We start from the raw sequence: 14609 nt of genomic DNA, 5'->3' as shown, positions 1-14609 counted from the left end.
CTGTTTTAAATTGTCTATGTGAAAGTGCACCTACCTCACACTGTTTTGAATAGTCTATGTGAAAGTGCATCTACCTCAAACTGTTTTAAATAGTCTATGTGAAGGTGCATCTACCTCACACTGTTTTAAATAGTCTATGTGAAGGTGCATCTATCTCACACTGTTTTGAATAGTCTGTGTGAAGGTGCATCTACCTCACACTGTTGTGAATAGTCTATATGCAAGTGCATCAATCTCACACTGTTGTGAATAGTATATGTGAAGGTGCACCTACCTCACACTGTTTTGAATGGTCTATATGAAAGTGCATCTAATTCACACTGTTTTGAATAGTCTATGTGAAAGTGAATCTATCTCATAATATTTTGAATAGTCGATATGAAAGTGCATCTATCTCACACTGTTTTAAATTGTCTATGTGAAAGTGCACCTACCTCACACTGTTTTGAATAGTCTATCTCAAAGTACACCTAAGCCACACTGTTTTGAATAGTCTATGTGAAAGTGCATCTACCTCAAACTGTTTTAAATAGTCTATGTGAAGGTGCATCTATCTCACACTGTTGTGAATAGTCTATGTGAAGGTGCATCTATCTCACACTGTTGTGAATAGTCTATGTGAAGGTGCATCTATCTCAAACTGTTTTGAATAGTCTATATGCAAGTGCATCAATCTCACACTGTTGTGAATAGTCTATGTGAAGGTGCATCTATCTCACACTGTTTTGAATAGTCTGTGTGAAAGTGCACCTACCTCACACTGTTTTAAATAGTCTATATGAAAGTGCATCTACCTCACACTGTTTTGAAAAGTCTATGTGAAGGTGCACCTACCTCACACTGTTTTGAATGGTCTATATGAAAGTGCATCTAATTCACACTGTTTTGAATAGACTATGTGAAAGTGCATCTATCTCATAATATTTTGAATAGTCGATATGAAAGTGCATCTATCTCACACTGTTTTGAATTGTCTATGTGAAAGTGCAAATACCTCACACTGTTTTGAATAGTCTATCTCAAAGTACACCTAAGCCACACTGTTTTGAATAGTCTATGTGAAAGTACACCTACCTCACACTGTTTTGAGTTGTCTATATGAAAGTGCATCTATCTCGCACTGTTTTGAATAGTCTATGTGAAGGTGCACCTACCTCACACTGTTTTGAATGGTCTATATGAAAGTGCATCTAATTCACACTGTTTTGAATAGACTATGTGAAAGTGCATCTATCTCATAATATTTTGAATAGTCGATATGAAAGTGCATCTATCTCACACTGTTTTGAATTGTCTATGTGAAAGTGCACATACCTCACACTGTTTTGAATAGTCTATCTCAAAGTACACCTAAGCCACGCTGTTTTGAATAGTCTATGTGAAAGTACACCTACCTCACACTGTTTTGAGTTGTCTATATGAAAGTGCATCTATCTCGCACTGTTTTGAATAGTCTATGTGAAAGTGTACCTAACCCACACTGTTTTGAATAGTCTATGTGAAGGTGCACCTACCTCACACTGTTTTGAGTTGTCTAAGTGAAATGGTACCTACCTCACACTGTTTTGAATAGTCTATGTGAAAGTACACCTACCTCACACTGTTTTGAATAGTCCAGAGTTATTGACACCTATATTTGTTCCAGGGTTATTGACATGGCGCTTTTATGCCTCGAGAACGCAGCTTGTGCCTGTAACGGCAGCAACGACACGAACCTGATCAACGACATCATCTACAACGATCTTCAGTACAGGGATACGTGTTTCCTGGGTATTCATTGCTAAATGTTAACAACACAACTGCAAGCATTCAGTGGCAACCGTATACAATATAGCAGGAGTTATTCATTGGCTAACTGCAAAAACTATAGCCGGATGTTTGCATTGACTAGCTGTAAATAACATAGCCAAAGGCCTTCATTACCTACCTGTTACAACATTGCTTGAGTTTGTCTAGGATTTATGATTATATTACTGGATATTATATACTCAATAAAAGCGACACATCCCTTCCATCTTTGACAACTCTTATTGTATGAACATTGTTATATCTAACTCTGATATACATTCATGTTGCTATTAACAGTTGTTGGTCACGATGCGATTCCAAGATCACAAGTGAAGTGTACAGGTATGTGAGACTACGTCATGTATGTCATCAACAGCACCACGACTCTCTGAAAAAAGCCCATTAGATATCTGTATGCCGCAAACCGTGCAATGACGTCATCAGATACACTTCTGGTGTGGTAATCATTTTATTTGCAGTCAGTTGGGCGGCCCTTAAATAATATTCAGCGAGTCTACATTGTAGCTATTCATTTCTCAGGTTGTCACTTTAAAAATGCAAAACATCCCTACATTCTGGTAATTGTAAGTATAGCTGTATCAGTCAGCTAGCTAGACGTCACGTTTTCCCTAATGCTGATGTTGTACACCAGATCAGGGCACCGCATCTGTCCGGACCGTGTGTGACACCGCCTCACCAACCTACAAGTGCTACCTGGAATTTTCAGCTCACCTGGTGCGATATGGGCGCGGAAGTGACTCACAGTGTCCGTGAGTACATTTCCCAGAACTGATTTTCACTGTTCTTTATTGTGACGGCGGCATTGAAGAAATACAATTAAGTTCCTCGCCTTTGTCATTAAAACGTTTTTAGAACATTTGTTGAATTCTAATTCTTTCTATTTCTGTCCAACGCTTCTTACAAGACCTTACGGTTTCTCTCCGTTTGTGTGTGGTCCGTTTACAAGTATCTCGGTGTCTGTGTGTTCAATCTACGAGCTTCTCTCCATGTCTGTGTGGTCCATCTACGAGCTTCTCTCCATGTCTGTGTGGTTCATCTACTAGCTTCTCTCCGTGTCTGTGTGGTCCATCTACTAGCTTCTCTCCGTGTCTGTGTGGTCCATCTACTTGCTTCTCTCCGTGTCTGTGTGGTTCATCTACTAGCTTCTCTCCGTGTCTGTGTGGCCCATCTACTAGCTTCTCTCCATGTCTGTGTGGTTCATCTACTAGCTTCTCTCCGTGTCTGTGTGGTCCATCTACTAGCTTCTCTCCGTGTCTGTGTGGTTCATCTACTAGCTTCTCTCCGTGTCTGTGTGGTTCATCTACTAGCTTCTCTCCGTGTCTGTGTAGTCCATCTACTAGCTTCTCTCCGTGTCTGTGTGGTCCACCTACTATCTTCTCTCCGTGTCTGTGTGGTTCACCTACTAGCTTCTCTCCGTGTCTGTGTGGTTCATCTACTTGTTTCTCTCCGTGTCTGAGTGGTCCATCTACTAGCTTCTCTCCATGTCTGTGTGGTTCATCTACTTGTTTCTCTCCATGTCTGTATGTTCAATCTACGAGCTTCTCTCCATGTCTGTGTGGTTCATCTACTAGCTTCTCTCCATGTCTGTGTGGTTCATCTACTTGCTTCTCTCAGTGTCTGTGTGGTTCATCTACTATTTTCTCTACGTGTCTGTGTGGTCCACCTACTATCTTCTCTCCTTGTCTGTGTGGTCCACCTACTATCTTCTCTCCATGTCTGTGTGGTTCATCTACTAGCTTCTCTCCATGTCTGTGTGGTTCATCTACTAGCTTCTCTCCGTGTCTGTGTGGTTCATCTACTAGCTTCTCTCCGTGTCTGTGTGGTCCACCTACTATCTTCTCTCCGTGTCTGTGTGGTTCATCTACTTGTTTCTCTCCATGTCTGTGTGGTTCATCTACTAGCTTCTCTACATGTCTGTGTGGTCCACCTACTATCTTCTCTACGTGTCTGTGTGGTTCATCTACTTGTTTCTCTCCATGTCTGTGTGGTTCATCTACTAGCTTCTCTCCGTGTCTGTGTGGTCCACCTACTATCTTCTCTACATGTCTGTGTGGTCCACCTACTATCTTCTCTCCATGTCTGTGTGGTTCATCTACTAGCTTCTCTCCATGTCTGTGTGGTTCATCTACTAGCTTCTCTCCGTGTCTGTGTGGTCCATCTACTAGCTTCTCTCCGTGTCTGTGTGGTCCATCTACTAGCTTCTCTCCGTGTCTGTGTGGTTCATCTACTAGCTTCTCTCCATGTCTGTGTGGCCCATCTACTAGCTTCTCTCCATGTCTGTGTGGTTCATCTACTAGCTTCTCTCCGTGTCTGTGTGGTTCATCTACTAGCTTCTCTCCATGTCTGTGTGGTTCATCTACTAGCTTCTCTCCGTGTCTGTGTGGTTCATCTACTAGCTTCTCTCCGTGTCTGTGTAGTCCATCTACTAGCTTCTCTCCGTGTCTGTGTGGTCCACCTACTATCTTCTCTCCATGTCTGTGTGGTTCACCTACTAGCTTCTCTCCGTGTCTGTGTGGTTCATCTACTTGTTTCTCTCCGTGTCTGTGTGGTCCATCTACTAGCTTCTCTCCATGTCTGTGTGGTTCATCTACTTGTTTCTCTCCATGTCTGTGTGTTCAATCTACGAGCTTCTCTCCGTGTCTGTGTGGTTCATCTACTTGCTTCTCTCCGTGTCTGTGTGGTTCATCTACTTGCTTCTCTCCGTGTCTGTGTGGTTCATCTACTAGCTTCTCTCCGTGTCTGTGTGGTTCATCTACTTGTTTCTCTCCATGTCTGTGTGGTTCATCTACTTGCTTCTCTCCATGTCTGTGTGGTTCATCTACTAGCTTCTCTCCATGTCTATGTGGTTCATCTACTAGCTTCTCTCCATGTCTGTGTTGTTCATCTACTTGCTTCTCTCCGTGTCTGTCTGGTCCATCTACTAGCTTCTCTCAGTGTCTGTGTGGTTCATCTACTTGCTTCTCTCAGTGTCTGTGTGGTTCATCTACTATTTTCTCTACATGTCTGTGTGGTCCACCTACTATCTTCTCTCCGTGTCTGTGTGGTTCATCTACTAGCTTCTCTCCATGTCTGTGTGGTTCATCTACTAGCTTCTCTCCGTGTCTGTGTGGTCCACCTACTAGCTTCCCTCCGTGTCTGTGTGGTTCATCTACTAGCTTCTCCCCATGTCTGTGTGGTTCATCTACTAGCTTCTCTCCGTGTCTGTGTGGTCCACCTACTATCTTCTCTCCATGTCTGTGTGGTTCATCTACTATCTTCTCTCCGTGTCTGTGTGAACTATCTACTAGCTTCTCTCCATGTCTGTGTGGTTCATCTACTTGTTTCTCTCCATGTCTGTGTGGTTCATCTACTTGTTTCTCTCCATGTCTGTGTGGTTCATCTACTAGCTTCTCTCAGTGTCTGTGTGGTTCATCTACTAGCTTCTCTTAGTGTCTGTGTGGTTCATCTACTAGCTTCTCTCAGTGTCTGTGTGGTTCATCTACTAGCTTCTCTCCATGTCTGTGTGGTTCATCTACTTGCTTCTCTCCGTGTCTGTGTGGTTCATCTACTAGCTTCTCTCCGTGTCTGTGTGGTTCATCTACTTGCTTCTCTCCATGTCTGTATGGTTCATCTACTAGCTTCTCTCCGTGTCTGTGTGGTTCATCTACTTGCTTCTCTCCATGTCTGTGTGGTTCATCTACTTGCTTCTCTCCGTGTCTGTGTGGTTCATCTACTAGCTTCTCTCCGTGTCTGTGTGGTTCATCTACTAGCTTCTCTCCGTGTCTGTATGGTTCATCTACTAGCTTCTCTCCATGTCTGTGTGGTTCATCTACTTGCTTCTCTCCGTGTCTGTGTGGTTCATCTACTAGCTTCTCTCCGTGTCTGTGTGGTTCATCTACTAGCTTCTCTCCGTGTCTGTATGGTTCATCTACTAGCTTCTCTCCATGTCTGTATGGTTCATCTACTTGTTTCTCTCCGTGTCTGTGTGAACTATCTACTAGCTTCCCTACATGTCTGTATGGTTCATCTACGAGCTTCTCTCCGTGTCTGTGTGGTTCATCTACTAGCTTCCCTACATGTCTGTATGGTTCATCTACGAGCTTCTCTCCATGTCTGTGTGGTTCATCTACTAGCTTCTCTCCGTGTCTGTGTTGTTCATCTACTTGCTTCTCTCCGTGTCTGTGTGGTTCATCTACTTGCTTCTCTCCGTGTCTGTGTGGTTCATCTACTAGCTTCTCTCCATGTCTGTATGGTTCATCTCCTTGCTTCTCTCCGTGTCTGTGTGGTTCATCTACTAGCTTCTCTCCATGTCTGTGTGGTTCATCTACTTGCTTCTCTCCATGTCTGTGTGGTTCATCTACTAGCTTCTCTCCATGTCTGTGTGGTTCATCTACTTGCTTCTCTCCATGTCTGTATGGTTCATTTACTAGCTTCTCTCCATGTCTGTGTGGTTCATCTACTTGTTTCTCTCCATGTCTGTGTGGTTCATCTACTAGCTTCCCTCCGTGTCTGTGTGGTTCATCTACTTGTTTCTCTCCGTGTCTGTGTGGTTCATCTACTAGCTTCTCTCCATGTCTGTGTGGTCCACCTACTATCTTCTCTCCATGTCTGTGTGGTTCATCTACTAGCTTCTCTCCATGTCTGTGTGGTTCATCTACTTGCTTCTCTCCGTGTCTGTGTGGTTCATCTTCTTGCTTCTCTCCATGTCTGTGTGGTTCATCTACTAGCTTCTCTCCATGTCTGTGTGGTTCATCTACTTGCTTTTCCCCGTGTCTGTGTGGTTCATCTACTAGCTTCTCTCCATGTCTGTGTGGTTCATCTACTTGCTTCTCTCCGTGTCTGTGTGGTTCATCTACTAGCTTCTCTCCGTGTCTGTGTGGTTCATCTACTAGCTTCTCTCCATGTCTGTGTGGTTCATCTACTAGCTTCTTTCCATGTCTGTGTGGTTCGTCTGCTAGCTTCTCTCCGCGTCTGTGTGGTTCATCTACTTGCTTCTCTCAGTGTCTGTGTGGTTCATCTACTAGCTTCTCTCCGTGTCTGTGTGGTTCATCTACTAGCTTCTCTCCATGTCTGTGTGGTTCATCTACTTGCTTCTCTCCATGTCTGTGTGGTTCGTCTGCTAGCTTCTCTCCATGTCTGTGTGGTTCATCTACTTGCTTCTCTCCATGTCTGTGTGGTTCATCTACTAGCTTCTCTCCGTGTCTGTGTGGTTCATCTACTAGCTTCTCTCCATGTCTGTGTGGTTCATCTACTTGCTTCTCTCCATGTCTGTGTGGTTCATCTACTAGCTTCTCTCCATGTCTGTGTGGTTCATCTACTTGCTTCTCTCCGTGTCTGTGTGGTTCATCTACTTGCTTCTCTCCATGTCTGTGTGGTTCATCTACTTGCTTCTCTCCATGTCTGTGTGGTTCATCTACTAGCTTCTCTCCATGTCTGTGTGGTTCATCTACTTGCTTCTCTCCATGTCTGTGTGGTTCGTCTGCTAGCTTCTCTCCGCGTCTGTGTGGTTCATCTACTTGCTTCTCTCAGTGTCTGTGTGGTCCATCTACTAGCTTCTCTCCGTGTCTATGTGGTCCACCTACTAGCTTCTCTCCGTGTCTGTGTGGTCCATCTACTAGCTTCTCTCCATGTCTGTGTGGTTCATCTACTAGCTTCTCTCAGTGTCTGTGTGGTTCATCTACTTGCTTCTCTCAGTGTCTGTGTGGTCCATCTACTTGCTCCTCTCAGTGTCTGTGTGGTTCATCTACTATTTTCTCTATGTGTCTGTGTGGTTCATCTACTAGCTTATCTCCATGTCTGTGTGGTCCATCTACTTGCTCCTCTCCGTGTCGGTGAAGTCTACCTCCTAGCTTCTCTCCGTGTCTGTGTGGTTCATCTACTAGCTTCTCTCAGTGTCTGAGTGGTATATAGGTTCGTATTGCTGTACAGTCGCGCTTAACACTATTCATCTTCGGTAATCACTCGAAGCCTGGCCCAGCGAGTTCTTAGTCGTTGTGTCGTTTAAGATGACCCTTTTGGCTGTTCACACAAAGAGGTTTCAGTTTGCTATATCCTGAGTCATATAAGGTATGAAAACTACTTACGTATTAAGTTGTTGAAATTTTCTGCCATTAGCTTCACGCTGTTGTTTACACATCTGATAGTAGTTATCATTTAGATCAGGAAATATGTCTTGATGATTCTCACTATCCCCTACTTGTTGTGCATGTTCATGTCTATGTTAAAACACTTATGTTGTATATCGTGTGTATATGATACATGCCAGTTGCCGGACCCTCCGCCAGAACGTCCGTTTATATCCTCTTAATAAACCTGTCCCCGCCAATGAGATATAGATGTGTGCGTATGTCCTCCTCTGACTCTAACCTGTCCGTTACCAGGGCTTCCAAGACATACATCGAGTGTATAGAGAACATCGCTTGTCAGTGTGGACTGATTCGGGACTGGACCGTCTACCAAGCTATCACGAATGCCATTTCCTTCTACAACAAAACGGGATGTGCAATTGGTAGGTTAAGTAGATTCATATTCTGTACAGAAGCACACCCTGTGTGCCTCGAGTGCCTCGTAATGACACGTTAACGTAAATAATGAAACCCGAACGTACACTTACACTTTGGTGGATGAGTGTTTAAGCTAGTGGCAGTAAAGTAGCATGAGACCTTTGTGCTCACCACAGCGACACAACGATATGAGGACATCCTATAACAGGTCACGTAACAACGACCCTTTGTCCGACGAACCAGGGCGTGTTTTCTGACCATGGAACCTCCAAAAAGTTAACACGTAGCTTCCCGAACGACAGTTAGGGTCTGTACAATAGATTCTTGTAAACATCCTCGCCTATCTCTAGCTTCAATGGGATGAACATTGCAATGAAAGAGTCTTGTCCTAGCCCCTGGAAAGTACTGCAATATACACTCTCGGCTACCTATTAGATATTCCAGACATGTGTTTGTTCAGTTTTCAAGTTAGAGTGAAGTGAATGAAACTGGGGTTTAAGGTCACGTCCAAGAATATTGCATTTGAATAGCGACTTCAAGTTTTGAATGGAGAACTTTGTCAAAATATTTTGCAAAGCCTAGTCTGGATTGAAGTTGTCATTTTGAAAGTTGTGCCGTTTAGATTTGAAAAAAACATTCTGCTTCGCAAATGTCGACTTGCCGCTAGTCATTTCATTGATAGGTCAAAATTCGCGATTCTTTCTGACGTGACCTGTAATGGGATGTCCTCAGATCTGTGTGTAGCGTTAGCGAGAATTATGATCTGATTTTATTTGGACTGTACCCGTGGCTAACGCCGATTTCAACATTATTCCACTGCGTTATAGGTTAATGTGGGGGGAAATAAATAGGTTACACAGAAGACTTTTATTATTTCCGTGAGACCCACACATACAGGGTATCGTGCTGTAATTCAACCTCAGTCGTGCGGATACTGGCATTGTTTACACTGCGTTGGAGTTTCTGTTAGAAAAAGCTTACAATCACGCCACGATCAAACTTAATTATTGCATCCTCGCTCTCAATCTGAGTGTCCTCATTGACACGTTTTGCACGCGTTTAATCTATAAATAATATGTTTGAAATGGTACCTAAATCAGTAATAAGATGAGATACAAGTGTAGGTTTTTTTATAATTAAACATATGTAAGACAATACTATCTAGTAGGCTCCGAACAGATAGATACAGTCATCTGACTGCCGAAGTATTATGAACTGCCATCGTTGTGCCGTGGGTAGAGCGTCTTCCCGAAAAGAGGAAGGCCGTGGTTCGAAATCTGTGCGGCGTCATACCAATAGACGTTAATAGAATGTACTTGTTGTTGCCTTGCCTGACGTTAAGGGCAGAAAAGTGAGTGTGTGTGTGTTTGTGTGTGTGTGTGTGTGTGTGTGTGTGTGTGTGTGTGTGTGTGTGTGTGTGTGTGTGGTGTAGCAGGTTTCTAATCAGATGGTTATTTTCTTCCTTAGCGACCAGGGAAGTGGAGGTTGTTCCTGGGATCAACTGCACAGGTAAATGTATTGCAGTAGCTCATGTTATAGTCATTTAAAGCTTTATGTTAACGACTATAGAACAATAACCAACATGACAACACGCCACATGTTAATAGATCTGCTGTCACAGACTGAGAGTTCGTTGAAAAGTTTCAGAAATGTAGTGTGTATGTATTTCAGATGGTAGTGGGACGACAGACGAGGACGATCGCCTCATCATAGCTTTGGCTGAAGGTAGGGACAGTCTTGTAGATAAACCTGCCATAGACATTGGAGTTGATATGAAAAGTATATGTAAAATGTCGTTTAGAGTGTGATCGCATTCAATCAAAATCCGCGGAGAAGGCCACGTCTTACAAGAGGAAGACGGGGTCCACAGTACACACGGTAAAAAAATCGACCATGTTGTTGCGAGGCGATTGCCAAGTTGAAAACCTGAAATCGGTAATTTCCCTCAAAAAGGAATTCACACACCTCTCTTTTATCAATTCTAATTCTTTCAATGTTAGCTCCTCCTCTGTTTTATCTCTTTGAAATTCTCCCTCTTTTAATTTTTGATATTCCAATTCCTTCAATTTTAGTTCTCTTTCAAATTGCCTTCCAGCTTCTTCAAAACTTTTTTATTTTTCATCCATTTCTTCTTGAAATTTTAGCAAACTCAATTCAGATCCCGGACAAGCCCCCAGTTTATGTTATAAGGTGATTTCCAAATTGAAACGCAAATGTTAAACCAGACATCGGTACGTACAGAACTAAAGAACATGACTACACAAGATCAATGATTGAGCAATAAACTATATTGAGTTAGTGAGTTGGGTTTTAACGCCGCTTTTAACATAAGACGTTTACCACTTCGGTGAAACCAACGAGCACGGGTGTGATGCTGACAAACCTAGAAACATAATCGGGGCGAACCGGGATTCGAACCCACAGTCATAGATTTCTGGCGTGTCCAAGGGACGCAACTCTGCACAGCGAATCGCGGCGCATTAGACGACTTGGCCACTCGTGCCCCCAAACTATTTTGAAACACAGTCTTAGGTTTACATTCAAACAGGTCATGTTTCGACCTCGAATCGCCCTCTTGTCGCTTAAGGTGCTCTTACCCTTTTGGAAACTCCAATCCCTACACATCTAGAGCGGCCCGTGAAGATCCGGGGTAGAATAGGTCTGCAGCAACCCATGTTTGCCGTAAAAGGCGACTAACGGGATCTGGTGGTCAGGCTCGCTGATTTGGTTGATGCATGTCATCGATCCGAATTGCGTGGATCGATGCTCATGATGTCAATGATTGGATTGTCTTGTCCAGACTCGATTATTTAAAGACCGCCGTCATATGGCTGGAACATTGCTGAGTGCGGCGTTAAACAACAAACAAACAAACGAACAAACTTCTCGAGCGAATAAGTGTGTCCTGTTTTTAAACAACCTAAACAACTCTAACATCAACTAGCTCGCTTCCACCGACAGCTCTCGACATCTTAGTAGCGTTTCAATCATTTGCTGGCTCTGACAATCACTACAAAAAAAGCCCTCACAACAATCCGCCACATAGCTATGTCCATAGACTCCATAGACACGGGGTGTGCCACCCCGTAGAGATTTCGTCCTCCTCACCCCTTGAGCATCTCCCCGTGTAGATCCCGAGGCAGAAAAGGTCGCCAGTACTCCATACACGTTAGACCCTGAACAAATATATCCAATACAGCCCACACAAGTCTACAAGAGTTGGCAAGTCTATCTTACTGCTGTTTCAGGAAAATGAAGAGGTCGACTGAGATTCGGAGTATTGTCTGTGACCTCCGACAATTTGGGCTTTCCTCCCTCATCATGTTTATATGACTTGACAGAGTAAGACACACTGACAATAGGTCCCAAAACACCACTCTTGTCCTCAGTGCCAACTAATGGTACGCGGTGAAGACACAGGCCGCTGTGATCTACCTCGAATTATGAATGTGGCGGTATATTAAACAAATCGCTATCATATATCTGAAATTATATATGAAGTATAATTCTCCTTATGTCGAACTTGGTCATTGTGTTTCTGTACAGTTCCCTCGGTGGCGCTGTTGGACAGCTCGTGTAGAGGGGTGAAGAAGTGCTACTCGGACCTAGACGCGGCTAATGGTGTTGCCCTCTTTCAGAAAAGCAGTCGGCAGCTCTGTGCGTACGTACATGTCAATAGGCATTATGGTTTATATATCTAACGTAAACTACAATAGTAATGAATCAATATCTCAGTCACCTGTGAAGAGGTCACTCGTATATTAACAATACACCGTGTTTGATGCGGAAGGTTTCCAATGTATAGTTATTTATAGGTTAATAAATACTGGGTGAAGTTATTAAATATGCCATCTTCAAGTTACCCTAGAAAATGTTATAATATGATGCTTCTGTACGACAGCCATGGGGAAAAAATTGGGCATCAAAAGTTAAAAACATGTTATGCGAATGTGGATATGTATATTTGGTTACAGCAACAGGTAGATATGCCATAACAGTTCTACACCCGCTTGACACAGACCTTAAAAGATATGTAATCCAAAAATGGCATGGTTCCTTGTGCAGACCTAGAAAAGCAAATAACTACACTACGTTTAAGACTACTATTATACTAGAACCTTATCTACTAAGTGTAAATTTACATAAGTTTAGAACAGCTCTTCTTCGATTTCGTTGTAGCTCACCTGACCTATTTATTGAAACAGGCAAATATGTAGGTATTTGCAAGAAAACATTGACTTTGTAGGATTTGTAAAACTGATTGCATTGAAGATAAATATCACTTTTTATGTGTATAATTCCTGTATGTAATGATTTAAGAGCAAAATATCTAAATAACTATTTCTACCACAACCCAAGCGGTAACAAATTTTGTAAATTAATGACATGTGATTGTACAGAAACTTTGAGAAACTTATCTATGTTCATTTATAATGCTATGAAACTGTTTGGATTTGTAACAACCCCCAGACAATGTACCCAAGGCCTTTGGCCTCATCAGTACCATGAATAACGATTGATTGAATCACTAATAACAAAACATCATGTCGAAACCTCACGACAACAAAACATTGCCGCATGTACTTGCGACTTTGAACTACATGTTGCAAATGAGAGTATACCCTGACCCCTGAAACCCCTCCCACCCCACATCAACGCCCCACACAACGCACACACATACACACACTAACACTAACACTAACCCACCCACCAAGTGGCAACACGCTCCTTCCCAGCTCGTGACGCCTTCTTTATTGGATTCTTGAATATGTTCACCATATAGCCCCAAATGTAGTCACATTTACAAATGGTTAGACCTCATTGATCAACTTGGTAACTAATCCATCATTGATTGAGTGCCAACCTGTACCTTTACAGAAACCAGAAAGTATTTGTTGAGTGCTTGGAGGTGATGTTTTGTCAGTGTGGTCAGTTCGACTTGGACAACACAACAACCTTGCTGACCTCGCTACAGTCCAATCACAAGAGTGCCTGCTTCTCTGGTGAGATCTTTCACACATGTTGTTATGTTCATTCAGATCACATTGTCATTCTGTTTCGTACTTCAGACTTACTAGAACGCGGCAAACATACGCGTATAAATATAACGAATGGCCGCTTATAGAGAGCAAACATCACACAAAAATGATCTTTACGTGTGTGTGCATTCTTTGTAAAATATTCTTAGCTCACTACAGGGTATATTTTTAGGGCATAACTTTCAAATAACGAAGCCAGTTATATTTCGGTGAACGTCTGTGTAATTTATAGCGTCATTTCAGACATTTCGGATATGTCGAACTCATACTGACGGCCTTCCTGAGTTCGTTATATCAGGAGCTATCTGTACTGTATCCGTTATATTCTTTGTATATACAGTTTGCGTTTTCTTTTACAGATTCGGTCCTCAGAGTTGACTTCAAATGCAGTAAGACAATTTATTTCTTACTTTTTCAACACGTTTTCCAATATTTCGGTAATGGTCTAAAGATATATGTCCATGTTTTATTAAACCTTAGTCAGAAATAATAGAAGAGATCAATAACTTCAATATGTAGAGCAGTGTTAGTGAGTGCAACTATATAGTAGAACTGAGGATACACCTGTAGATGTCCTCGAGTGGAATGGTAGCTATGTTGATTTAAGGGATCGCTAACATATGTCAAGTTCAAGGGTGTCCTTTTGCCGGGACTTACTGAAATACAAGCAGCGTTAACCATACTCACTTTCGTCGATTTGTTTCCAATATGGCGAAATCCTCAGTTGTTTCGAAATTTCCTGTTGCGTCTTATTGTTTGATGCCATCTATCATAGCGATGTTGGTCAATAACAACCGCTCCAGGAATAACACGTGTAGGTCAATCTCATCCCTGCGTGGTGATTTGAGGATGAAATGAAACGCGAAGGTTAACCCAGAAGTCGGTACGTACAGAACTAAATTGTCAAGTCAGTATATAACCACACAGGAACTTGTGTATACGGGGTTAACTATAATGAACGAACTACTCTGTGTTCATGATAGGGTACGGGTACGTTGGGTTCAACTGTACCACAGACAGAGACTGTCAGATGGTGGACAACTCTGAATGCTCCTCTGCTGCCATCTGCGGATGTAGGAACAACTTCAGTTTCAACGCCAAGAACCAAACATGTGACACAGCGAAACAAGGTCAGAAAAACGAATGGTCTTTTGAAGTATGACAAGGAATATTGTGGATAAAATCTTCCTATTTATAAGTACACAACGTTTCATGCCAACTCCCTGTCCCTTTCACCAGGAGAATGACAGCATGCCAGAACACACACACACACACACAC

The 14609-nt window shown here is 42.6% G+C and overlaps 1 protein-coding gene across 1 annotated transcript in view; it reads left to right on the top strand.

Annotated features, from left to right (window-relative positions):
- LOC124123827 overlaps positions 1 to 14609 on the top strand; it is a 28095-nt gene that overhangs the window by 11141 nt on the left and 2345 nt on the right. The window contains exons 7-16 of the mRNA XM_046487010.2: positions 1646 to 1770; positions 2086 to 2130; positions 2441 to 2558; positions 8169 to 8296; positions 9759 to 9800; positions 9963 to 10016; positions 11838 to 11952; positions 13170 to 13294; positions 13690 to 13719; positions 14314 to 14460. Of these exons, the coding sequence (XP_046342966.1) occupies positions 1646 to 1770; positions 2086 to 2130; positions 2441 to 2558; positions 8169 to 8296; positions 9759 to 9800; positions 9963 to 10016; positions 11838 to 11952; positions 13170 to 13294; positions 13690 to 13719; positions 14314 to 14460 (929 nt within the window). The remainder of the gene's footprint in view (positions 1 to 1645; positions 1771 to 2085; positions 2131 to 2440; positions 2559 to 8168; positions 8297 to 9758; positions 9801 to 9962; positions 10017 to 11837; positions 11953 to 13169; positions 13295 to 13689; positions 13720 to 14313; positions 14461 to 14609) is intronic.

The sequence above is a fragment of the Haliotis rufescens genome, unplaced genomic scaffold (genome assembly GCF_023055435.1).
Source record: "Haliotis rufescens isolate VD_foot unplaced genomic scaffold, xgHalRufe1.0.p SCAF_6, whole genome shotgun sequence".
NCBI classification, from domain to species: domain Eukaryota; kingdom Metazoa; phylum Mollusca; class Gastropoda; order Lepetellida; family Haliotidae; genus Haliotis; species Haliotis rufescens.
This window is presented reverse-complemented; position numbering and strand designations above follow the sequence as displayed.